General features: G+C 61.9%; 12 protein-coding genes and 2 pseudogenes across 14 annotated transcripts; 7 read left to right on the top strand and 7 right to left on the bottom strand.

Moving 5' to 3' along the window:
• Positions 1-53: 53 nt before the first annotated feature.
• On the bottom strand, positions 54-687 carry MSY001_0982 (uncharacterized protein; the record flags this gene model as incomplete). The annotated part of the gene is made up of 3 exons (XM_018886083.1): positions 54-377; positions 401-649; positions 673-687. 3 exons carry the CDS (start codon positions 685-687, stop codon positions 54-56), a joined length of 588 nt encoding a protein of 195 aa, XP_018739592.1.
• An 80-nt stretch (positions 688-767) lies between these two features.
• Positions 768-2,378, top strand: MSY001_0981 (uncharacterized protein; the record flags this gene model as incomplete). The annotated part of the gene is made up of 1 exon (XM_018886081.1): positions 768-2,378. The coding sequence occupies one exon, from the start codon at positions 768-770 to the stop codon at positions 2,376-2,378; it is 1,611 nt and encodes a 536-aa protein (XP_018739591.1).
• Positions 2,379-2,397: 19 nt separating this feature from the next.
• Positions 2,398-3,259, bottom strand: MSY001_0980 (uncharacterized protein; the record flags this gene model as incomplete). Its single annotated transcript, XM_018886080.1, has 2 exons — positions 2,398-2,418; positions 2,501-3,259. The coding sequence occupies 2 exons, from the start codon at positions 3,257-3,259 to the stop codon at positions 2,398-2,400; spliced, it is 780 nt and encodes a 259-aa protein (XP_018739590.1).
• A 337-nt stretch (positions 3,260-3,596) lies between these two features.
• On the top strand, positions 3,597-4,021 carry MSY001_0979 (uncharacterized protein; the record flags this gene model as incomplete). Its single annotated transcript, XM_018886079.1, has 2 exons — positions 3,597-3,641; positions 3,665-4,021. 2 exons carry the CDS (start codon positions 3,597-3,599, stop codon positions 4,019-4,021), a joined length of 402 nt encoding a protein of 133 aa, XP_018739589.1.
• A 37-nt stretch (positions 4,022-4,058) lies between these two features.
• MSY001_0978 (uncharacterized protein) lies at positions 4,059-6,626 on the top strand (the record flags this gene model as incomplete). Its single annotated transcript, XM_018886078.1, has 2 exons — positions 4,059-6,490; positions 6,512-6,626. 2 exons carry the CDS (start codon positions 4,059-4,061, stop codon positions 6,624-6,626), a joined length of 2,547 nt encoding a protein of 848 aa, XP_018739588.1.
• A 64-nt stretch (positions 6,627-6,690) lies between these two features.
• Positions 6,691-8,288, top strand: MSY001_0977 (uncharacterized protein; the record flags this gene model as incomplete). The annotated part of the gene is made up of 2 exons (XM_018886077.1): positions 6,691-8,207; positions 8,267-8,288. The coding sequence occupies 2 exons, from the start codon at positions 6,691-6,693 to the stop codon at positions 8,286-8,288; spliced, it is 1,539 nt and encodes a 512-aa protein (XP_018739587.1).
• An 11-nt stretch (positions 8,289-8,299) lies between these two features.
• Positions 8,300-10,584, bottom strand: MSY001_0976 (uncharacterized protein; the record flags this gene model as incomplete). Its single annotated transcript, XM_018886076.1, has 2 exons — positions 8,300-10,464; positions 10,488-10,584. The coding sequence occupies 2 exons, from the start codon at positions 10,582-10,584 to the stop codon at positions 8,300-8,302; spliced, it is 2,262 nt and encodes a 753-aa protein (XP_018739586.1).
• A 1,158-nt stretch (positions 10,585-11,742) lies between these two features.
• MSY001_0975 (uncharacterized protein) lies at positions 11,743-12,951 on the bottom strand (the record flags this gene model as incomplete). Its single annotated transcript, XM_018886075.1, has 2 exons — positions 11,743-12,899; positions 12,924-12,951. 2 exons carry the CDS (start codon positions 12,949-12,951, stop codon positions 11,743-11,745), a joined length of 1,185 nt encoding a protein of 394 aa, XP_018739585.1.
• Positions 12,952-13,012: 61 nt separating this feature from the next.
• Positions 13,013-13,881, bottom strand: MSY001_0974 (uncharacterized protein; the record flags this gene model as incomplete). Its single annotated transcript, XM_018886074.1, has 2 exons — positions 13,013-13,752; positions 13,776-13,881. The coding sequence occupies 2 exons, from the start codon at positions 13,879-13,881 to the stop codon at positions 13,013-13,015; spliced, it is 846 nt and encodes a 281-aa protein (XP_018739584.1).
• Positions 13,882-13,983: 102 nt separating this feature from the next.
• On the top strand, positions 13,984-15,804 carry MSY001_0973 (annotated as a pseudogene). The gene is made up of 2 exons: positions 13,984-15,732; positions 15,757-15,804. Coding segments are annotated over exons 1-2 (1,797 nt in total).
• Positions 15,805-15,837: 33 nt separating this feature from the next.
• Positions 15,838-16,728, bottom strand: MSY001_0972 (uncharacterized protein; the record flags this gene model as incomplete). Its single annotated transcript, XM_018886073.1, has 1 exon — positions 15,838-16,728. The coding sequence occupies one exon, from the start codon at positions 16,726-16,728 to the stop codon at positions 15,838-15,840; it is 891 nt and encodes a 296-aa protein (XP_018739583.1).
• A 605-nt stretch (positions 16,729-17,333) lies between these two features.
• Positions 17,334-18,467, top strand: MSY001_0971 (annotated as a pseudogene). Its single transcript is given in 3 exon segments — positions 17,334-17,729; positions 17,752-18,312; positions 18,321-18,467. Coding segments are annotated over 3 exon segments (1,104 nt in total).
• A 43-nt stretch (positions 18,468-18,510) lies between these two features.
• MSY001_0970 (uncharacterized protein) lies at positions 18,511-19,100 on the bottom strand (the record flags this gene model as incomplete). The annotated part of the gene is made up of 2 exons (XM_018886072.1): positions 18,511-18,543; positions 18,624-19,100. 2 exons carry the CDS (start codon positions 19,098-19,100, stop codon positions 18,511-18,513), a joined length of 510 nt encoding a protein of 169 aa, XP_018739582.1.
• A 304-nt stretch (positions 19,101-19,404) lies between these two features.
• MSY001_0969 (uncharacterized protein) lies at positions 19,405-21,669 on the top strand (the record flags this gene model as incomplete). Its single annotated transcript, XM_018886070.1, has 1 exon — positions 19,405-21,669. One exon carries the CDS (start codon positions 19,405-19,407, stop codon positions 21,667-21,669), a length of 2,265 nt encoding a protein of 754 aa, XP_018739581.1.
• Positions 21,670-23,332: the final 1,663 nt, after the last annotated feature.

Genomic DNA, 23,332 nt, shown 5'->3' with positions numbered 1-23,332 from the left:
TCGTACCTCGCGGGACTGCGCATCGTCCAGTTCCTCGCTCGCACTCAGGCGATTCAGGAGGATGAGCCTGGGTCAGTCATAGACACGCACCATTCCAGTAGCTTGGCACGAACATCATCGTCCTCGTGCTCCTGTCGGCTCCCGCGCGGTGCATACGTGCGAAGCACATCGCTGAGAAGGGGGTGCAGCTGGTCTTTAGCACGCATCTGCAGTTTGAGCGCGTCCATCAGCGTGATAAAATTTTGGGTCGTTTCTGCGACGCGCTGGGCGCCAGCTGCTGATGCCGGCGCCGTGAGTGCGCTCGCCTCAATCGGCGCATGCTCGACCGTAGCAGGCACGCCCAGAGAGAGCCGATGTGCCGCAGCCGGATGATCCATCTGCGTCAGTAGCGTCTACGCACATGGAAATGGCGCATGAACGCCTCCGCGCTCTCGAACCGTGGAGATGCCATAGATGGGTTTGTGATTAGCTTCATGACCGTCTTGGACTGCGCAAGCAGGCGCGTGCATTGCACTGTATATTCCTCCTCTGGTACGGCACCCCGCACATAAGCGCGCTCAAGAAACTCGAGCGTCGTTATTAGGCTAAAGAGCGTGGCCATGTTATCATAGTCTTCGCGCTCCTGGCTCGTATGGTACAGCTTTTGCTCCTGTGGTCAGTGGCGCAGCGCACCTCGAACACATTCATGCCAGCTCCGCCTGGTAGCGAGGCGCGGGGGCAACACTACCTCCACGTGGCGGCTCTCCCCACGACCATATCGCTGGCGCATGGCCGCCTCATCGAGCAAGGCTGAAAGTGACGCCCTGGATACAGCGCCCAAGCTGCGCCTGGACGTGAAAAGTCCCAGCTTTACGCGCCCTCTTGCGATAGATGTCGATGCGACGCGGACTGTATCGCAGCTCAAGGAGCAGGTGGCGAACGCGGCGCGCGCAGCGCGCAGTGCACCGCATGGGTGGCCTCAAGCGCATGGGATCCGCTGTATTTACCGCGGGCGGATTCTCACAGATGATGCGCTTCTCAGCACGCTCGAAGCACAGGACACGCCCGTGTCTTTGCACGTTGTAGTGCAGCCCGAAGCGTGGCAGCCGTACGAAGCACCGCCTCCCGAGGAGCATGGGCCTGCAGGGAGCGCGCCAGTTGCGCCGCCCGCTCCCGCGCACTCATGGGACACGTTCCTAGAATCGCTCGCACCTACGGACCTCGTGGGTGTCGCACATGCCATCTTCCTGACACATGCCGCATACACGGCGTATCTGGCGGAGCTGCAGCAGACGTATCCATCTGCAGGGCCGGTGCGCCTGCGCCTTCCGCGCGTTCCCTGTCCGAAGATGCTGCCTGAAGAGGCTATGCAAAACGAAGCGAACCTACGCGACGGTGCCGTCGCGTTCGTGGAGCGCCATGTTATGCAATGGACGCCGTGGAACGATGTGTGTGTAGACGCGCGGAAAGCGGCGCCTGCGTCCGTGGCACACTACGAGCATCTGACGCTCCAAGGCCTGCCGTATCTCCTGTGCACACACAGAGCAGCGCCTTCTCTGGCGACGCTACACGCGCATGCCGCTACGTTGCTCGAGCGCATCGAGCAATTGCAGGACGTATGGGTCGCGCTCGCCTGCCGCCTGACTGAGCGCGAGCGCGCACCTGTGCCCGTACCACTGGAATGGATTACCTGGGCAGATGTGCGCGCGATGCTGTCCAGTGTCGGCCTCATGGCGCTGCGCCTCTTGTTTGTGTACATGGTCTTTCTACAGCACCTTGGCCCAACAACAACGTGGCTTGTCGCAGCTGCGTCTGCCCTGCTTCTTGTGTGGCACGCCTACTTTCTCCTGCACCGGCGGTGGCGCGAGCGCGTCTCGCCACATGCGAGCAGCGAATCGACCAACTCGCAGCCCGCTCCACTCTCGGTCGCGGTGCCAGGCGCCGAAGGGTCTGGCGCACTCGAGATCCCGTGCCTGCCGTACCGGCGAGCGGAGGGGCGCTGGACGCAGACCACATACTGGGTCCAGCGCCTCGCATGGCTGGGCCTCGAGGAGGAAGAGGCCGCGATCGGTTTCGAGCATGTGCCCCCCGAGACGCCGCCCCGCATTGTATGGGTGGCCACAGAGTCGTACCGTACGGCGCGGCCCGCGCCACTGCGTCGCCCCCTATGGCTGCGCTACGTGGTGCTTCCAGCGGTGCTCTTCCTCGTGACAATTATTCCCCCCGTCGACGAGTGCCGCGCCGATGCGCTGAGCCTGCGCAAGGATGCCATCCTCGCACTCAAGAAAAAGTGGGACGAGTACCGTGAAAAGCCCACCACGCGCACAGACGCGCGGCCGCCGGCCATTCTCCTGCACCCTTACGCCCTTGCGCTCCTTGCCAGGGAGGCGCGCCCCTAGCACACTGCCTTGTACCTATCTAGCTCATAGAGCATCCCGTCTACATCTGACGTGCCCAGCAACGCGTCCGCAAACGCCCGCGTCTCGCGCCCCGGCGGCATGGCCCGCAGCATGGCCCTCACATGCTGCTGAACGTGCACCAGGGGCGCCGTGCGGTACCGCGCCGAAAGATGCAGGAACGTCGACAGCACGTGCCATCGTGCCTCGCTCGCACCGGCGAACAGGTCAGGACGCACAAGCAGCGGCTCACCGACCATGATGCCGTCCGCGCGTGTGTACGCGAGGTTCGCGGCGATGTCGTCGGCAGTCCGCACGTTGCCGTTCGAGAGCACGGCTGTTCGCCCGCCTGGCTGTGACGCATGCAGCTCGTGCGCCTCGAGCGCATCGACCAAGTCGCGCACGTACCCTAGCCTAGCGGCGCCGGCACGCCGCCGGTTCGGCGCGACGTGACGTGCATGCAGCGTAATCACCTGCGCGCCAGCCTGCGCGAGGCGCACGGCGAGCGCACACGTATCAGGCGCATAGTCGCAGAGCCGGAGCTTGGCTGAGACTGGCACACGCACTCCTTGTACCAGGGCGCGCACGCACGCCTCGACCTGGTCCCAGTCCTTGCGACTGAGCAGGTAGCCGCCGTAGTGCCCTCGCTGCGCGCGCGTCTGGGGGCAGCCCAAATTGAGATCGACACCGTCGGCCCACGGCTCCAAGCGGCGCGCTGCCTCGACGAGGCCCGCTGGGTCGTCACCAGCCAGCTGCACAATTTGCCGCGCACGCATACCCGTCGCGCCGACGATGCTTTCCGGCGCCTGCCGGCCGATCTCCAGCTCGCGCCGCGCGTGTGCCAAGACGTCCGGATTATGCAGCACGTCGTGCATGTGGTACATTTGGCTGTGTAAGTATGCGAACGTACGTCCATGTCGCCGTGGCACCGTACGTGACAGTCGTCAGGCGGAACGCCACGTCCGACTGGTCGACCATCGGAGCCGCCACATGGCGATACCACGCCGGGGCCTCGGGCATCGTCCGCCCACCGCTCGAGCATCGCGCGCGTCGCGGAGGCTTGTTGTCACGTGATATAAGCAGCACCGCGTCGCAACGCGCAGGCGTCTCACGACGATGGCGCCGCGTGCGCGAGGCTCCATGCCTGGCCCGCAGCCTGACTCGGGCCAAGAGACTTCGCCACTGCGCCGCTCGCCACGGCAGCGCGCGCGTGCAAAAAGCATGAGCGGCGTCCCTGCCTCGCCCAGCGCGCGTGAGCGCCGAGCGGTACGTGATGGAGGCTGACGCAGCCACGCAAGAGCGCGATTCGCGCAACGCCGCAAGTGTTTGTGAGCCCGACGAGCCTGGGTCCGAATCCCGAGCATGCACATATTCGCAAAGGCCCGCACACCAGCACGAGCGATATCGAGCAGGCCGTCGATGCCGCGGCCCGCGAGGCCCTGATCGACGAGCGCCTCGCGTCGCCGGGCCTGCCGAACCCGTTTGCCGCGCTGTACCGCACATCGCCGGTCAAGGCAGAGGCACACACGACGACGCTCGTGCCACCCCGCGACACTGACGCTGACGTAGAGCGCAAACGCCGCCGCGTCACGTTCAGCACCATTGAGGAGCAGACGTACGTGCCCCGACTGACCCAGTGCATTTGAGCAGGATGAGCCGACGATGAGAATACGCACCGCACTCATGGACCGAGGCTCGCCTGTGCCCAGCGACCATGCATGGGACAGCTCGTCGATGGATATGGACAGCTCAGCGGACATGGACCTGTCGACCGGCCTCGACGAGTCGGCTGCCTCGGACATGAGCGGGATGGACTTTACCGAGGCGCTTCCGCCCACGGCTGGGAATGCAACGGACAGGACAGACGGATCTGATACAAGTGGGATGGACTTTACGGAGGCGCTTCCGTCCACCGCTGGGAATGCAATGGACAGGACAGACGGATCTGACGCAAGTGGCATGGACCTGACCGAGGCGTGGCGCGCTCGGCGAGTGTCGAACGCCTCGGCCAGCGATATGGACCTGACGACACAAAGCATCACGACAGCAGACGAGAGTGACGGCTCAATATCCATGGAGCTAACGACGGCCCTCGCACCGCGGTCTGATGACTCGCCCGATACAACGCTCGACAGCGCCGCTGAGCAATCAGTAATGGAAATGACGGCGATGTGGGGCCACATCGCCGAGGAGGCGACACGGCAGCGTGAGGCGGCCGGGCGCAGTCCGCGGCGCTCGCCTGTGCGCCGGCAGACGATGTTCCTCTCGCCGGAGCGCCGTCCTGTTGTACCGGAGCGGATCTCGGAGCCACCCGAGCCACCAGCACCCGCCACGCCCGTGGAGCGCGCTCGCAGTGTCTCTCCACGTCGGCGCCCGCCCACGCCGGGCGCTGGTCTCGCAGCATTGCCAAGGACAGCGCCGCGCATGCCAAGTGAGGGCACATCGGCATCGCCGTTCAGTCCGAGCAAGCCACCTACGACACCGACGCGCTTCCGCCAATCGCTCCGAGGCGGTGTGCCGTCGCCTGGGTACCAGCACTCGCCGCCACAGCGTGCGCCGATGACGCCGAAAGGATCCACGACAGTGGCCACTGCCTCGTCGGTACCCGCGCGCCTGGCGCATCCCACGACCCTATCGCCGTCCCCGGCCGCGGCGCGTGGCCGATCCGGATCTGTGCGTCTCTCCGAGGTGCCAAGCGCCATGTGGCCGCGTTCGCCCTTCCTGCACTCCCTCATTCGGCAGCGGGGCCAGCGCGTATCCTACACGGCATCGCCGCGGTCCGACGGTGATCTCAGCGACGCCGACGCCTCGTTCCACCTCCCGCTCAGCGAGTTTCTGCAGCGCGTCGGCCTCAAGTTCCACGAGGACATGACGGCTTCGCGGACGCGCACGGACCGTCCTATCGATACGGGCACCACGCCCGCGACCTGCGTACAGCACGCCAAAATGGCCGCGGGCGCGGCACCGATGCTCCAGGCCCTGCGCAGCGCATGCCACGAGCTGAAGCAGCACGTGGAGGTGGGCCGGGAGCGGCTGCAGACGATGGAGCAGGACTTCTACGCGCGGCCGCCCGCCTTTGTGCAGGAATGGGGCCAGCTGGACGATGAGGATATGCGGCGGAGCATGAAAGGCCAGTTGAATGTGCACAAGCAGGCGGCACGGGCGGCCGCGATGCATGACTACTATGGATGGCGCACCGATATGCAGTACGACGATGACATGGCCCGAATGCTCGCGCAGCACCGCGACGTGCTGCGAGCCGAGGCCGCGCGAGTCCAGGAGCGGCACATCATGCTGGAGCAGGAGCTCCTGCCGTTGCTGCGCACGCACCATGCAGCGCTGCGCCGCCGCGTCGATGAGGCCCATGCGCGGCAGCGCGAGATTCGCGCGTGCGATGCTGATGAGCTCCGGCAACTGCATGCGTCGATGGAGGAGCAGGACCAGGTGCTGCAGGGCATGCGCACCAAGCACCGAGACGCACAAGAGCAACTCGCGCGCGTGCGCGCACGTATCGAGGAGGCGGTCGTGCGGCGCGCACAGACCGAGGAGGCAATCCGTGCGGCGCGCGCAGTCACGGACCAGATCCGCGGATGCACACCAGGCGAGGCCGTGCGTCTCGCGCGCCGCATCCAGCACATGGAGACGCTTCTGCAGTGGTCGCTCACGAGCAAGACGCCGACGCTGCTGCAGCTCACGTACGCTCACAGGCTGCAGGTGGCCGTCGAGTGGGACGAGCGCCGCGGCACGGTGCGGCGCGTCGCAGTATCGCCCGTGCACACGATGGCCATGGCTCCCTTGGATATGGCCGCGCTCGCGGTGATCCGTGCGCACATGGATGCACAGGCGCCTGCGCAGGTCACGGCCGTGCTGCGCACCGTCACAGCGCTGTGGCGCGCGCACCTCGCAGTGCGTGCGGAGATTGAGCAACTACGCAGCTGGATGCCCGTTTCGATGGCACCTGTCGATGATGCTGAGACGCGCATGGAGCTCGTGGCAACGCTCCTGCTCGAGGCGTGCGCTGCCAAGGCCGAGGTGCATATCGACCTGGACCTGGCCAACGAGGCGCCGGTGGCCGCGGGCCGCGTGCGTGTACAGGCCGTGTATGGCACGATTCCGTACGTACCGCCAGCTCACAGCAGAACCACGAATTTGGCGCGCGCCATTGAGGAGGGCCTTGCGCGCAGTGGCGAGGCGCCCGGCGCCCTGGTACGTGCCGTGCAGGCCGCCGAGGCAGCCCTGGGTAGGACGTAGCTGAGTCAGCCCAAAAATTCTTTTGGCACGGCTCCACCGACGACCGCGCAGCACGACCGCCGCGATGGACCTATTTGGGGCGCTCACAGCTGGCGGTGCGCGCTTTGATAAGAAGCGCTTTGGAAACGATATGGCTCTTTTCCGCGAGGGAAAGGCACGCGAAGAGGCCGCGCAGGAAGCGCCCTCCGCGTCAGCGTCGGCGGCGCTACCGGCCGCTCTTGACTTTTTCGGGAGTCACAAGGCAGAGCGCGCACAGCACGAGGCCGAGACACTGGCGGCGCCGGAGCCCAGTCGTGATGTTCGTGCGCCGCTCACGCGCTCCGACCTTCCTGCGTTCCTGCGTACGCATCAGCTCAAGCTGACTGGCACGGATGTGCCGTTGCCACTGGCGTCGTGGGACGACCTCGAGACGCGCTGGGGCGCCGAGTCGTGGCTCCTCGAGAACTTGCGTGCGGGCCCGTGGACCGAGCCGACGCCTATCCAGCGCGGCGCCATCAGTGTCATGCTGGAGCGGCGCGACTTGCTGGCCGGCGCGCCCACGGGTTCAGGCAAGACGCTGGCGTTTGTGCTGCCCATCCTTCAGCTGCTGCGGCGTCCGTCTAAGCACGGCCTGCGCGCCGTTGTTGTAAGCCCGACGCGTGAGCTTGCGCGCCAGATCTACGAGCAGGTCCAGCGGCTCGCGCACGGCCAGGCGCTCCGCACGTGTCTGCTCGCGCAGGGAACCAAGGTGCCAACGCGGCCCTCGGACCTGCTCATTACCACGCCACTGCGTCTTGTGCATGCGGTACAGCACCGCGAGCTCGATCTCACGCATGTGGAACTGCTGGTGCTCGACGAGGCGGACCGCCTGCTCGAGGAAGGCTTCCTCGCGCAGACCGACGAGATTCTCGCGGCGTGCACGCATCCGAACCTGCGCAAGGCATTGTTTAGTGCGACGCTGCCAGCAGGCGTCGAAGAACTGGCTAAGACGTTCATGGTCGACGAGTGCCGCGTGCTGGTCGGTGCCAAGGACAGCGCGACGGACACGATCGAGCAGCGGCTCGAATTTTGCGGCTCCGAAGACGGCAAGCTGCATGCACTGCGCTCCCTCATCCAGTCAGGCGGCCTGCAGCCGCCCGTTCTGCTGTTTGTGCAGTCGATTCAGCGTGCGCGCGAGCTCTTCCACGAGCTCGTGTACGATGGTCTCCATGTGGACGTGATTCACAGCGAGCGCCCCAAGGCGCAGCGGGAGGCGGTCGTGCGCGCGTTCCGCCGCGGCGACATTTGGGTGCTCATCTGCACTGAGCTCATGGCGCGAGGTATCGACTTCCGCGGCGTCCAGCTGGTGATCAACTACGATGTTCCGCAATCGGTGCAGAGCTACATCCACCGCATCGGCCGCACGGGCCGTGCGGGCCAGCGGGGCCAGGCGCTCACATTCTTTACCAAGGACGACGCGCCGTACCTCAAGTCGATCGTCAACGTCATGCGGCAGTCGGGCTGCGAAGTGCCGGCATGGATGCTCAAGCTGCCCAAGCCGTCCAAGATGCTCAAAAAGCAGCTGCGTCGCAAGCCTGTCGAGCGCAAGGACGTGCGAGCAGCGTCAGGAAGCAGCTCGCTCGGCCGCCGCCTTGCAAACAAGCAGCGCGATATGGTACAAGCAAGCAAGCGCCGCCAGCGTGAAGCTGCCAAGGCTACACACCCGCCGTAGCGCCTACACTCAGTGTCTCCGTGGCCGTGCGCACCGCCCACACGAGTCGCGTGAGCACCGCGGCGTCTTCGCCGCCGAGCAGGCGCTCCAGCTGGGCGTCCGCCATGTGCAGGCGCAAGAAGACAAGCAGGCCTTGCGCGAGGCCAGGGTGGCCCATGGTGCCCTTGACCACGAGACGCTCGAGGCGCTCGCGGTCGCGCGGAGCGGGCGCTCGCACCAGGCGCATGCGCAGGCGCGGCGTGAGCATCGGCGCCTGCGTCTGCGTAACGAGGAGCAGCTGCAGGAGCAGGTGCTGCAGAAACAGTGTCGCGGGGCCATGCAGCGTCGTAAAGTCAACGGGCTTGAGCACGCTCAGGCTCAGACTGTCCGTGGCCACCCAGTAGCCGTACGCACGCGCGAGGTGCACGAGCTTGCGCAGGCGCACGGGATCGTCGACCAGCGACTCATCGACGTCGCTCTCCTCGTCCTGCACCACATGCGCGCCGCCCACGCGCGACTCGCCCAAGTCGCGGAAATAATCCCATAGCACATACTGCAGCGTGACACGCATGCCCGGGTGCTCTTGCGCGAGCTGCTGCCCGATCAGCACGTAGTACGGATTGAAGGTGGGCTCGTTCGCAAGACAGTGGATGAGGACGCGGATGACTTCGCGGCGCTGCACGTCGCTGAGTTTGAGCTGCATGACACTGCGCACAGCATCCTGGTAGTCCAAACTCGACATGAGCGCGGAAAAGATCATGCGTCGCGCATCTGTGTTCATGCCTTGCGTGCGGGCCAGCTGCGGCATGTCAATGTCATCGTCGTCCGATGAGGCCTCGGGCGCAGCAGGCGTCTCAGGCGCAGGCGCCGCGCTGGGCGCCGGCGCCTCGTGCCCCGCCCACGCCGCGCCTACTAGCCACCAGCGCCCGCGGTGTCCAGCTGCCTCAAGATCGTGCAGGCCGACCTGCAACGCAGACTGGGTGCGCAGCGTGTGCCGCTTCTCCATCGAGGACAGGTACTTGTTCATCTTCTGCACCCGCTCGGTGGTCGCTGACAGATCGCGCGTGAGTTGCTTGCCCTTCTGCCGCAGGTGCACGAGCGCCTCGAGCATGAATCGCGCGCGACTCGAGTGCGCCACAGGCGAGTCGCCGGCCGCCTCGTCGAGACTTTGCTTGGTGACATCGACAATGGCCTTGAGCGAGTCAGCATCCATGCGGCGTAGTTGCGCGCCACTGCCTTGCACGAGACGCAGAATCAGCTCAATGTCCAGCTCTGTAATAGGTTTGGGCCCTTGGACACCTGGCACAAGTGCGGTGAATCCCTGACCGAGCCACAGACGAACCCAGTCGAGCAAAATGCCTGCGGACAGCATCCGCAGATTGAAAAGATGCGCTAGAAGCGTCGCAAGGTTTACACATACACGGCTGCGAGCGCCTTGGGCGTCGTCGTCCGCTGCGCTCGTCATTGCCTGTGCAATCCAGGCGCCATAGGCTTGGAGAAAGCGGGTCACCACGTCCTGTAAAACGTATGCACCAAACTCAGGACCCACCAGCCGGTGCAGCGCAGCTAGGAGTGTCGCATACAACACAATCACCGTCTCACTTAAGTTCGTGCCGGCCGAGATGGTATCGAGGATGAGGCGCGCAATCGCCGACGTAACATCGCCACGCGCATAGGACCGGTAGAGTGCATCGAGCTCCGACACAATAGAGTCGACATTGCCTTCACCCAGACGGTTCAGCTGGCCATTAATATGACGCTGCAACTTTTGCTGTGAAACATTCGCACTAGATTCAGCTTGCCGTAGTGCCGGCGGCACATATCGGCTGCCACTCGACTCGGGTGGCACGGCCTGAGGTGCTGATGATGCGCCGTGATCAGGAGGTGCAACGTGGCTTGAGGACTGTGGCTCCTCGACAGCAACGTCTTTATCCTCGTCGTCGTCGTCATCCTCGTCATCCACGTCCGAGTCCAACTCGGTTTCTTCCTCGAGTGCGTCGTCATCGTCGTCCATGGTACCCGCTTCCAAGTCGTCGAGTGCCTCGTCCCAGCTTTCCTCGTCCATCATCTCCTGATCGTCGTCAGAAGCCTCTTCCGCTTCCTCGCCCAGCGCTCCCTCCGCGTCATCAGGCTGCTCTGAATAAAACTGGTCCAAGTCGTCCAATAGATCTTCGTGAGTATGTACCACGTACCATCCACATCGTCTCCCTCTTTCTGGTTCTTTGACCGCGAGAGCTGGTACTCGAGCCATGCAATTTCATCATCTTCATCGCGCTCCACTTGAGACATGGCCCGCGGTGCCTTCGAGGGGCTCGCAGAAGATGTCGAGCTTGCACCTGACATGCGTTCTAATTTGGTAGGCTCTCGGCGCTTGGGTGCCCGCACCGTCTTCATCACGCCAGAGATCGGATCCAGAACTTGCTTCGTAGTCGCACGTTCCGCCTTGGACACTTGCTTCGGCTGCCTCGCTGCGGGCGGTGCCACGGGCGTTGGGGCAGGTGCATGTGAAGCCTTTCGATGCACACTGGGTGCAGGAGGCGCACGCGCCGCATGCTTTGCACGCCGCTGCTCCTTGCGCGCGGCCTTTCGCGCACTAACTGAGAAGAGACGCGGTTTCTTCGCATATCTAGATCTCTCAGGACCATCGTCGATCCCAAGCTCCTCGCGCAGCGCTGCAGGGAGCCGAGTCGTGTTGCGTGCACGATCGCGCCCACCGCCCATCGTCGCGGCGAAAAAGAATGGGTGGAGGCGTTGATGAAGCTACATCACTAGTCGATCTATACCGCCCCGAGGCCGTCGGCCTGCTGGGCATCCGTGGGTGCCTCTGGCGCCTCTTCTGCCGCCGTATTCGTCCAATGTTAGATGACATGCACTTCTCTGCGGCACCTTGCTAGAGAGAGCCGAGAGCGAGCAGGACGGCGCCAGGTACGGCAGCGCACGCCGACTGGCCTGAAATACGTACATATCAGCCAGCAAGTCCCGCGACGAAGCTGTATGCTACTGGGGATGTGCGGCATGGAAAGATGGTACTAAATGTGCTTGAAAGGGAAAGACGGGTAGCGATTCGATGCCCGACGCTGATCAAATGGGAGTACAAGCGGGACAAAGATGGGATCTAATACGGCATGGCAGCGTGCATGCTCACGACGACGAGCAATCAAGTGCCCAGTACTATCGATGAGCGGTCGATCTGGACCAAGTCTTCGCCTGAGAGCGGGCGGCCTTGTACTCAATGACCCACATGAGAAAATGTACTCTATGAAAATACAAGGAATGTCACTGCCATGAGCGCTTCACCACGTACCTGACTTCACGCACGCTTACACCGACGTGATTCGAGTTGACCAGAGCATGGTACCTTGATACCCGTATGGGTGGTCAGTGCATAGTGCAAGGCGCGCTGTTCCTCTGGCTAACATGGATAGGGAAATGGTCGATATATGTACGCTATGCCTTTTTATCCGCCTCAGCGACCTTCTTGGCTTCTTTCGACACCTTTGGTGCCTCTTTGGTCGCTGGGTTCACCCAGTTCCATAGAGCATGCAACTCGCCACGGGTCAATGCGGCAAGGAGGATGGAAAGCGAGCAGGACGGCGACAGGTACAGTAGCGCAGGCTGGCCGGTCTGGAACACATGCATCACGACCATCGTCATGACCAACCCTGCGACGTAGCCGATCATGCAGACAGTAAAGTACGGCTTGGCAAATTGAGAGTAGAAGCGGTCGAACGAGACGGAGGGATGCCGGCTCGATGCCTGATGCTGATCGAACTGAAGCGCAAGTGCGACAAAGATGCCGGGCACCACAATGTCGCCGAGGCCCAAGAGCGAGAACTTCCACGCAGGGAGGGCATGCCAACCGTGCTCGCGCAAAGCCACAAAGGCGTCACCAAGGTTTCGCGGGACGACCAGCTTGATTGGCCCATCAAAGTTTGTGGCAACTTTGACCATGACGGACTCGCCGGCAAACTTGGAGCTGCCAAACACCCAGAATATGTCGTACAAAAAGAGACCGCCCAGCAGAATGAAGCCAGTCGCGAACGAGTCGAGCTGGATAAGCATGATACCCTGGATAGCAAAGCATACAGCAATCACATTCGATAGCATCCAGTGCTGTGTCACGGCGTACAAGCCCATAAGGCCGACCACCATAGCGCCAAGCACCATCGATGCACGGTCGAGACGGAAGCCTGTCTTGGCCAGGGAGCGCTTCGAGTCGGGGGCCGACCAGTCAGCAGTCCATGTACACACGAGCGCCTGCTTCTCCCAACGCGTCAGCACATTCTCGCCTAGCGCCATGCGAGAGAGGCGAAGCACCACGGGAGGAATGACTAACACACTGGCCACGCCAAAGTACACCTGGATCAGCAGGAGAATCATCTCGCGGTCGAGGTACTTGAACGCCAGGTACAGGGACAGAAGTGCAGCGCTGCCAAACACAGGCAAGAGCCATGCATCGCTTGAATTGAGGCCCTGGGCATTGTCCTTGTCGTCATCCGCAGCAATACCCTTCTCCTTGCGGAGCTTCTTTGTCGACTCAGGCGTGCTCAACGACGCAAAAGAGCCAACATAGACCGTGGAAGAAGCAGCGACCAGTAGTAACGCTGCAATAAGCAGCTCTCACGTACCTGAAGCCGCGTACGCCGACGCCGACATGACACGAAGGGACCAGGACCCTCCACGTCAGTGCAGCGTACGTGTGCGATGGAGGTGTGTGCTATGGGGGAGCCAGGTACGCGCGCGGATGGCACCACGACGCGGCGCCGCCAGAGAGGTACGTGTGCTGGTGCGCGATGCCAGCGCCGTCGACGTGCTCTCCATGCAGGATGCGCTCTCGCTCATCGCGTATGCGCGCTTGTGCCTGCTCGCATTGCGTGCGCAGGTACTGGATAACCGACGACGGCTGCGGATCATGGAATACCGCGGTGCCTGCGACAATGACGTTCGCGCCGGCATCCGCACACGCCGCAATGGTCTTCGGTCCCACGCCGCCATCGACCTCTACATCGAGTTCAGAGAAGCGTGCGCGCAGCTCGGCCACCTTGGGCATGCACTCGGCCATGAACTTTTGGCCGCCCGCGCCGGGCCACACCGTCATGACGAGGATCATATCGACGGCGCGCCCCAATTCGTCGGATATTTCCGTGGCAGGTGTGCCTGGGTTGATGGCAACTGAGGCCCGCATCCCAGCGGCCTTGATTTGATGCACGACCTCGAGCGGGTCGTCTGCGGTTAGGGCCGCGCACGTACCTGTGGCCTCCAAGTGAAACGTGTATGACTTGCCACCGGCGGCGGCGATATCCTTGATCCACTGAGGTGAGACACAAAAACATACCTTCAGTGGCTCGGATACCATCATGTGGCAGTCCATAAAGATGTTCGGCACGGCCTTGGCAACCGACTGGATCACCGGGGCGCCCAGCACAATGTTCGGCACGAAGTGACCATCCATGATGTCTGCGTAAGTCACGGGCACGTACCCATATGGAGCCAGTCTGCACCGCAATCCATCATGCGTTGGCACTCATGGTTGAGGTTGCCGAGGTCGGAGGCGAGCACGCTGGGGGCAATCTTCACCGTCGGCATCGTAGCACACGACGACGCATGGACTCGCTCCTCGCACGGTGGTGTCGGCACGTGATATCACCAGCGCTTCGGCGCGCTCGTCGGCGACCCACGGCCACGACGATGGACGCGCTCGCTGCCTATCGTTCCGAAAGCGAGGAGGAGGGCGTGCCGCCTAAGGTACATGGAGACGGACACTCTATGATAGGACATGCTCAGGCGGACGACAGCGAGTCGGACAGCGACAATGAGCCGCTTGATATGGGCGATGCCTTTGGGCTGCAGCAAGTAGCTGCCTCAACACGAGCGGTGCCTGCGACGACGTTGACCGTGACGACCGCTGCGCCTGATGTGAAGCCTGCTGCAAGCAAAGATCTTGCGACGACGGATGCGCCGACGCTACCCCCCGGCGTGACCAAAACCCTGACGGGCACGGTGGAAGAGACGTCCATGTCCGACTTTGACTTTCGCAACCAGCAGCGTACCTTCGATCTGCTGGGCTACGCACGCAATCCCAGTGCATACGCTGCTGCGTCGGGGGCGACGAGTTCACAGGCATTCGTGGGCGACCGAGCCGCTGCGCGCGAGATGGGCGGTGCTACGATGGCCGAGCTGCGGGGCGGCACGCCCGGCGCCCGCAGTCAGTCACGCGCCATGCGCCGTAAGCGCAAAGGGCGCGGTGGTGATCCGTCGGTTCTTGAGGGAGAGGGTGCGTATATGGGGCCGTGGGGCGGCTGGGACGACGAGGCGCCGGCGACCGAGTTTGTACCGGCGCCACACGAAAAGGTCGGCCCAACGCCCGAAGAGCTCGACGAGGCGCGCTTGGATGCCGAGAAGCGCAAGCGCGAGGCTGCACAACTCGAGAAGCGGCGTCTTCTCGACGATGCACATGGCTCCGAGAAAAGCATCTTCCACGGCGACTCGATGTACGACTACCAGGGCCGCACGTACATGCATATCCCCACGGATACGGACGTGAACTTGCGCGGCGAGGCCGGTAGTGAGGAGTGTTTCCTCCCCGAGTTTTGTATCCACACATTTACAGGACATACCAAGGGCATTACCGCGCTCCGCCTGTTTCCTGAGAGCGGGCACCTGCTGCTGAGCGCGAGTATGGATACCAAGATCAAGCTCTGGGACGTGTACCACCAGGGCAACTGCCTGCGCACGTTCCTGGGCCACTCGAATGCTGTGCGCGATATCACCTTCTCGAACGATGGGCGGCAGTTTCTGTCAGCCGGTTTTGATGGGCAAGTCAAGCTGTGGGACACGGAAACGGGTGAGTGTCTCACGGCGGTCGGCTTTGACGACATGCCGGTATGTGTGCGATTCCACCCCGATGCAGACAAGCAGCACATCTTCCTCACTGGCACGCACGGGAAGCGCATCGTGCAGTACGACTTGCGGGAGAAGCAGATTACGCAAGAGTACAACGAGCATCTTGGCCCTGTGAATACCATCACCTTTGTGGACCAGAACCGGCGGTTCGTGTCGACGAGTGACGACAAGAGCCTGCGTGCGTGGGACTACGATATCCCGGTGCCCATCAAGCTCGTGGCAGACCCGTTGATGCACTCGATGCCGTCGGTCACGCTGCATCCCTCGTTGCGCTGGCTCGCGTGCCAGTCAATGAACAACTCGATCTGTGTGTACTCGACAGAGAACTTTAAGCCACGCAAGAAGGCGTTCCGCGGCCACACAACTGCAGGCTTTGCGTGCCAGGTGGGCTTCAGTCCAGACGGCCGCTTCCTGTCCTCTGGCGACAGCGGAGGCGATCTCGTGTTTTGGGACTGGAAAAAGGGGCACGAGCTCAAGCGGCTCCAAGTGCACAAGGATGTGGTAATTGCGCACGAGTGGCTGCCTCATGAGACGGTACGTGTGTGTGGCTAATCGCAGTCGAAAATCGTCACAGGCGCGTGGGACGGCCTGATCAAGCTATGGGTGCGTAAGCGATGGCTAACGTCAGACATAATACAGCTACTTGCGGCGCCGGGCCGCTTTTTCGGCGAGGGCTTTGGAGCCTTGCGCCTTGCTGGCGTACTTGATGGCTTTGCGCAGGTTCATCTGCGGCTCGCCCTTGCCCATTTTCGCCAGCAGCTCGAGGTGCGCTGCGCGCTCCTGGCCGGCGTCGATCTCATTCGGTTGGAACGTGCGCTTAACACCGCGGGGCTTGGACTCGCCCTCGAGCGACTTGTCAAAGCGGCCAAGCGACGCAGTGCTGCCACGCGCGCGCAGCAGGTCCGCCTCGAGTGCAGCACGTCGGCGCGCACGCGACGGCGCCACACCCGAGCCGAGCTCGCCCTTGGGCGCAGCAGGGGCGGCCGCATTGCGCGCAAGGTTGCGTTGGTGCTGCGCCTCGTTTTTGGCCTGTCGCGCCTTGCGCTCCTTCGCTGCCTCTCTGTCGGGGCGGTAGTCGTCGTCGGCATTCGTAGGCACCTCGACGAGCCATTGATCCTCGAGCTTTTTGTTCGCGCCCTGGTAGCCCCAGCGGGGTACCCACTCCTGACGCTCCTCGTCAAAGATCATCTTGTCTTTCTTGCGCTTCGTAATGCCCTTGGCCTTGGCGAACTTCTCCCACTTAGTCAATGGCTTGGGCTTCGGCACCGGCTTCTCGCGCGGCAGCTCCGTCTCAAAGGCGGGCAACGAGGCTAGCGGCCCGTACGTCGCGTGGCGCTCGATCGGCAACTGGAAGAGGGTGTTCACCAGGTGCTGCGTGGCGTTCCGCGCACGCGCCTGCAGAACACCCTCCGGGTCTTTCTTGAAGGCACGCGCAGAGATTGGGTTGAAGTCGAATGAGGCTAGCAGGCCTACATCCAATTGAAGGGGCGTGTCGCCCTGCTCCACGGCCGTGCTCACCGCAGCTGCCATGGTACGGCGCAGCGCCGCCGCGGCGCTGCGCCGACAAATTTTTGTAGATCACGTGAGTCATCCTTGTGGCGGCCGGGGGCAGTCCTCGTCCTGTGCGCGCCACGATGCTGTGGGTGGGCGTCCGGTCTATGGTGCGCGGGCTGAAGCTTGCTGCGATCCTGCTATCGCTGCTACAGCTGCTGGTGTTTCTCCCACTGTCACTAGAGCACAGCCAACAGACTTTCTTGACGTTCTCAGCCTTGCTCTCGGCGTTCTACTTTGGCCTGTCGTCGCTGCGCTGGGCGACGTATCAAACCCGCCTCGCATGGATTGCACGCGTCCTAATGGTGCTGCAGAACCTGTTCATTCCTGTGGCCCTGTTCCTGTGTGCGCGACTATACGCGCCGGACACGCCAAATGCACTGACGGCCAAGTCGGTGCCGTGGATGCAGTCCGTGTCGAATGCACAGGCATGGCTTGCCTCTCACTCGCCGATATCGTGGCTGGGTGCGTACGAGCCGCGAATGCGCCTGGATGGCTTCGATCAGATCCTCGCCTTTTTCTTGCGCGCGGGACACTACTTTGTTTCGCGCGTTCCTGGCTGGTGGTACCGCTTTCTGCTGCACATGAGCCCTGTCTTTTCGCTGCTCGAGGGCGTGGCCAGCCTACTGGTCGTGCAAGCGGTGGCGCGCTTCTCGCAGTGGCTGTACGTAAGACGCACTGACCCCAGGATTTACGACCCCCATGGCAACCGCACGCGCAAAATGAGCAGCAGCGTGCTGATCCGCAAGCTGCTGCAACTCGGCATCGACGCCAGTGAGGCGTGGCAACTTGTGTTCCTGCTTCTCTCAGCAACAGTGTACGTGACCTCGGCTGTAGGTCTGTACGTGAGTTTTGAGGGGGCAACGCAAGGCCGCTCCCTTACAGCCGCCGCCATCGGCGCGTGCGTCGTCTCTACGTTGTGGATCTCGGGCCTCGCACTCGCATTCCGCAAGGCCAACATCGTAGAGACGTGTCTAATGGTACGCCTCGTCACTCACGCAGTTTGCCTACGTCGTTTTCAACGTGTACCAGTTGAGCACATCGCTCCTGCTGGGCGCTGATCCTCTTCATCTCCTGCAGGCGTTCCGTGAGTCGAATATGCTGTCTCTACCCCTGCATGTCTCAGCCGGTGCCAATGTCAGTCGCTTGCTCCGCACACTGGAGAGCGGTTGGCGCGTGCTATCGGTGGCGCTCGACACTCTGCCCCCGACGGTCATTGTGAACCTAGTGTATCGCATCACGGTGCTATACTTGGCGACGCGAGTTTTGGCCATGCTGGCATGGCAAAGTCGATACCAGGAGCGCGGCGTGCCCACACTGCACCGTGTGCCGTCGCTGCAGGAACAGGCTGACTCACAGAAGCTCTCAGAGATCATGCTCAGCGCGAAGGAGCCCTGCTCAGAGGACGACGATGAGATTAACGACGTGGCCGGTCCCAGTGTGCCTGACGTGGGACTCGACGAGAAACCGGAGCGAGAAGAAAGTGTCGAGCCCAAGCAGGAGTCGCGCGCACCAGCGCTTGGTATGGTTCTCGTGCGCTACTCGCGCTTTGTGCTAATCACTGTCTACAGCCATTTGCTGCGTACGTACTAGCCACTGACACAGTGCTCGACCAAAACCACCAGAGCTACTGGCGCATGCTCGCTGTCTCCTTCACGCTCGGCCTCTGGGGCGTGGAGCTGCTCATGAGCAAAGACGACTCCGTCATGTACGAGTAGTTTGCTTTTTGTACTATAGAAAGGGGGTATAATGAAGCTAGGGCTAGGAGCCGGCCTGGGTGGCGAAGGTCTGGGCCTGACGAAACACGACGTCCAGCATCGCCTCGATACCGTCGCTGCATAAGGATGCGATACGTACCCCGTCGCGGCACTCACGCCCTGGAAAGACCATATGGGTGTGAGTGTGCCGTCCAAACTTGTATCGTCTAGGCGACGCGTCCACTCGGCGGTGACGCTCGTCTCGACCTCCCGCACGAGCGGCGCAGCGCGGTCAGACGCTAGCTCGTCTAGTTGCGTCACAACCACACACACGGGCTGCGCCCGCGCGGAAGCCTCTGCAATGACAGGGAACAATGACTCGAACACTGCCGCACGGTACGAACGCCCCAGTTCATCAGCCACCGCCGTGTCGGACGCCCAGCGCGGCGCGTCTATCACCCATACAATCACGTGGGCATCAGGCAGATACTGGTCCCATAGCGAGCGCATGGCCGCCGAGCCACCGAGGTCCCAGAGGTGCAGTATGGTGCGGCGATACGGTACGTCTAGTACGTTTTGGCCGATGGTTGGTGGCAGGCGCTGGGAGGGCGCGCGCCCCCGCAGGTAGTCGTGCCGGAGCTGCGTAAGTAGCATGTGCGTACGCGCTCAAGAATCCATGTCTTTCCTGACCCCTTAAGTCCGATCAATAGAGCATTGTATGTGGGCTTTTTGGTGAACTCCGCTGCCGTGAGCACATGCTGCACGCACCGTACAGGCCGGCCACCAGATGGTACATGCAGAGGCCACGCCGCGGTGAGTGCGAGCCACGCGTTGGTATCACGTGCCGAAATGACAATGCGTCTTCCCTCATTGGTCGGAAGGACACGGGAGGGTATTTGCGAGCTGGCCTAGGTCGAGGCGGCTCCCTCGTCCCACGTCAGTCGCCGAAAACTGTACGATGCTGTGCTCGTTGAGGGCAGCGACGAATCTGCCGCGCGTGCGGCTTAGTGCCGGTCCATCTTCGAATGCGGCTGTGGCTATGGGCCGCTCTGCAGCGCTATCAACCTCGGCGGCTCGCCGTCAGGCGACGCCGGCGCCAGCGCCGCCCAAGATGATCAAACTTACCATCAATGGCAAGGAGATTGAGGTAGAGCAGGGTACCGCTCTGATCCAGGCTTGTGAGAAGGCTGGTGCGCAAATTCCCCGTTTCTGCTACCACGAGCGTTTGAACGTGGCTGGTAACTGCCGTATGTGTCTGGTCGAGAGCGTGGGTGCTCCCAAGCCGCTGGCTTCGTGCTCGTTCCCTGCGATGCCTGGCCAAAAGATCTTCACTGATTCGCCCGCTGTTGCCCGCTCTCGTCAGTCGGTACTCGAGTTCCTGCTGATGAACCATCCGCTTGACTGTCCTATCTGCGACTGGGGTGGTGAGTGTGACCTGCAAGACCAGACGATGCGCTATGGGTCGGACCGCTCGCGATTCCACGAGATGGCTGGCAAGCGCGCGGTCGAGGACAAGTACCTTGGCCCGCTTGTCAAGACCGTGATGACTCGTTGCATTCAGTGCACCCGTTGCGTTCGTTACGCTAACGAAGTGGCTGGTGTGCAAGACCTTGGTACAACGGGCCGCGGTAACCAGCTCCAGATCGGCATGTACGTCGAGAAGATGCTCGACTCGGAGATGTCGGGCAACATTGTCGACCTGTGTCCCGTCGGTGCGCTGACCTCGCGCCCCTACGCCTTCCAGGCGCGTCCATGGGAACTGAAGAAGGTCGAGTCTGTGGATGTGCTCGACGCTGTTGGCAGCAACATCCGCGTGGACGCCCGTGACCTGCAGGTGATCCGCGTGCTGCCGCGGACCAACGACGATGTGAACGAGGAGTGGATCAACGATAAGACTCGTTACGCATGCGATGGTCTTAAGTACCAACGCCTGACAGTGCCGCTGATCCGCCAGGGTGACCGTTTTGTCCCTGCCTCGTGGCCCGAGGCGCTTGAGGCTATAGCCCAGGGCCTGGCGGCCAGTGGCGCGAAAGGCGACGAGATCCAGGGTGTCGCTGGTGCGCTGGCCGATGCTGAGTCGATGGTGGCCCTGCGCGACATGATTCACCGTTTGGGTTCGGAGAACCTGGCTACCGATGAGCCGAACGGTGACTCAGACCCGCTGCACGGTATTGACATCCGCTCGAACTACACTTTCAACACGGGCATTGCCGGTCTCGACGAGGCCGATTATGTGATCCTGATCGGCACGAACCCCCGGCACGAAGCCACGATCATCAACGCCCGTCTGCGCAAGGGCTACCTCCGCAATGGCCTGGATCTCGCGCTTATCGGTGAGGAGGTGGACCTGACATACGAATACGACTACCTCGGCGCTGACGCTAAGGCCGTCGCCGATCTGGCTGCTGGCAAGGGCCGCGGTGCAGAGCGTCTGAAGGAGGCCAAGAAGCCGCTTGTGATTGTGGGCAGCGGTGTGGTCGACCACCCTGACGGCGCTGCAATCCTGCGCGACGTGGCGAAGCTGGTGCAGTCGAACAAGGACAAGTTCCTGACGCCCGAGTGGAATGGCTACAACTTCCTGCACCGTGCTGCCTCGCGTGTGGCTGCGCGTGAGATGGGTTACCATGGCCTGTCCTCCTCTAAGCCGAAGTTTATGTACCTACTTGGTGCGGATGATCTCCCCGTGAGCAAGATCCCCAAGGACGCCTTTGTGGTGTACCAGGGCCACCATGGTGACATTGGCGCGCAGTACGCGGACGTGTGTCTGCCCGGCCTTGCGTATACGGAGAAGAGCACCACCTATATGAACACCGAGGGCCGCACGCAGATTACGCGCGCTGCAGTGACTGGTGTAGGTGCGGCGCGTGAAGACTGGAAGGTGCTGCGTGCTCTATCGGAGGTGCTCGGCACCACGCTCCCGTACGACACGGTGACGGACGTGCGTGACCGCATGTTTGATATTTCGCCCGCGCTGGTGCATTACGACAGCTGCGAGCGCACGAGTGCTGAGGTCGCCGAGCTCGGTCTCGAGCAGCTGGCTGCCTCGAGCGCGACTGCGAATGGTGTGCCGCTCCACCGTCCGATCAGGAACTTCTACCAGACGGACCCAATTTCGCGCGCTTCGCCGACCATGGCCAAGTGTGTGCAGGCATTCATCCTGAAAACGCCGTCGTTCCAGGAGAAGTGGGCGCAGGCTTCGGCCCCTTCGGCGTCGACTCCGTAGAGGCTGAACATTTAGTCTCATCCCAGAAGGGGCTATGACTAATGGCACGTGTTTTAGAGCCAATAGGACCATCTTTCGGTTACGCAGGTCACTATCGCTCTACCTCCGCACGCTATCCCTTCGACAGCGGCAGGCTGCCTCCCACTATGAGTAGTTGGACGGAGGTGCCACCGCCTACCGTGCGCATTCAGAGAGGTATCTCTGGGGCTTCGGATGCTCGTCCAGCATCTATGAGCCGTTCTCGCTCGCAGAGCATGGGCGAGCGCTCCAAGAACCACGATCGACAATCTCGTCCACGTGGATCTACCATTGTTGGTGCTGGGGAAGAAGAGCTCAAAGACCGCAGTAGCTGGACAAACTTTGGGCTACCGAGAATTTTACCATGGTCTAAAAGCGAAGGCAATGATCTTGAGCATGCTTCAAAAACACCATCGGCGTCGGAAAATGTCCAGCTCGACTCGCTCTCCGATTCGCACGCTCGCAGTGTATCCAGTCCCTCTAACTTGAATAGGGCTTCATCAAGTCGCTCTGACCCCCGGAGCCAAGCCCCTATACGCCAGAAGAGAGGTTCACGGGTCTTGTTACTGGATTCTCGCAAAAATTCAGAAGGTCCACTCCCCCCACCCATTGTCGTGGATCTGGCTGATGAGGTACAAAGTGAAGGTACGAGTGCACCCGCAGGCCCTTCCAGAGAAGTCTATGAGTCGGGAAACCAAGAAGAGCCGAACGTTCAGTCACAATGTGGGAACGAGCCACAGCAGAAAGGAAGCACCATTACCCGCCTCGGCCATATGATTCCATTGCATCGCCTCGGTCACTTATGGCCGACTAGTTCGTCGGGGCATGATGACGAAACGTCGCGCGCATCCACCCGAGGCACAGGCGAAACTGAGGAGCAGTGGGAAGATGATGGTGAGAAGCCCACCGTGCGAATCCAGGAGAGTCGAGAAAATGAGAATTCAACGCAGACGGGACCTAGTCTGCACTCGGATGCCATGGTCGACTATTTGGACGTGTTGGATCCAGCAGTGTCGTTCTTCAACACCCTGCAGAATTATGGCAATAGTGCCATGCTGCCTAATATTCCGTGGCTCTACAATCGCCGACCTATGTTGCGCATGGACCAGCTCTATGACGAAAACAATGACAACATTGTATCCCCAACCAGTCCTGAGAATCCTTCGCCTTTATCTAGCATCAGCGGTGCTGCACAGCCCAGCAATAAGGATGTGCCTCCGCTGATGGTACCAGGGGCTGAGGAAGATATATCGCAAGCCTCGCCTATGGATTCGGTGCTACGACTGGATGCAGATGGGCAGAATAAGTCGTCAGAGGACTCTATGGAGGATCGAGAGTACGAAGGCGAGACACAGCCATGGCAAATGGACAAAGACGAAGACCCTCACACCGAGCGATGGTATCAAATGGATGAAGAAGAGCGAAAGGAACTCGAGGGTCACATCCGCCATCTCTTGACAAATAAATCCAAGACCAAACGAATGGCGCGTGGTTTTTGGAACTTTGTTCGCACGCCTATGGGCTTCATTCTGACATTGTATATTTTCCTGATCTTCTCCTGGGGTGTGGTTATCTTTTTGTTTATTGTCCACTGGGTCGATGTGGAACCGTACACAACGTGGCGAGTATGGGTAGAGGTGTGTGA

Source organism: Malassezia sympodialis, genomic scaffold (genome assembly GCF_000349305.1).
Source record: "Malassezia sympodialis ATCC 42132 genomic scaffold, msy_sf_4, whole genome shotgun sequence".
Taxonomy (NCBI): Eukaryota; Fungi; Basidiomycota; class Malasseziomycetes; order Malasseziales; family Malasseziaceae; genus Malassezia; species Malassezia sympodialis.
Note: the sequence above shows the minus strand (reverse complement) of the source record. Positions and strands in the feature narration are given on the sequence as shown.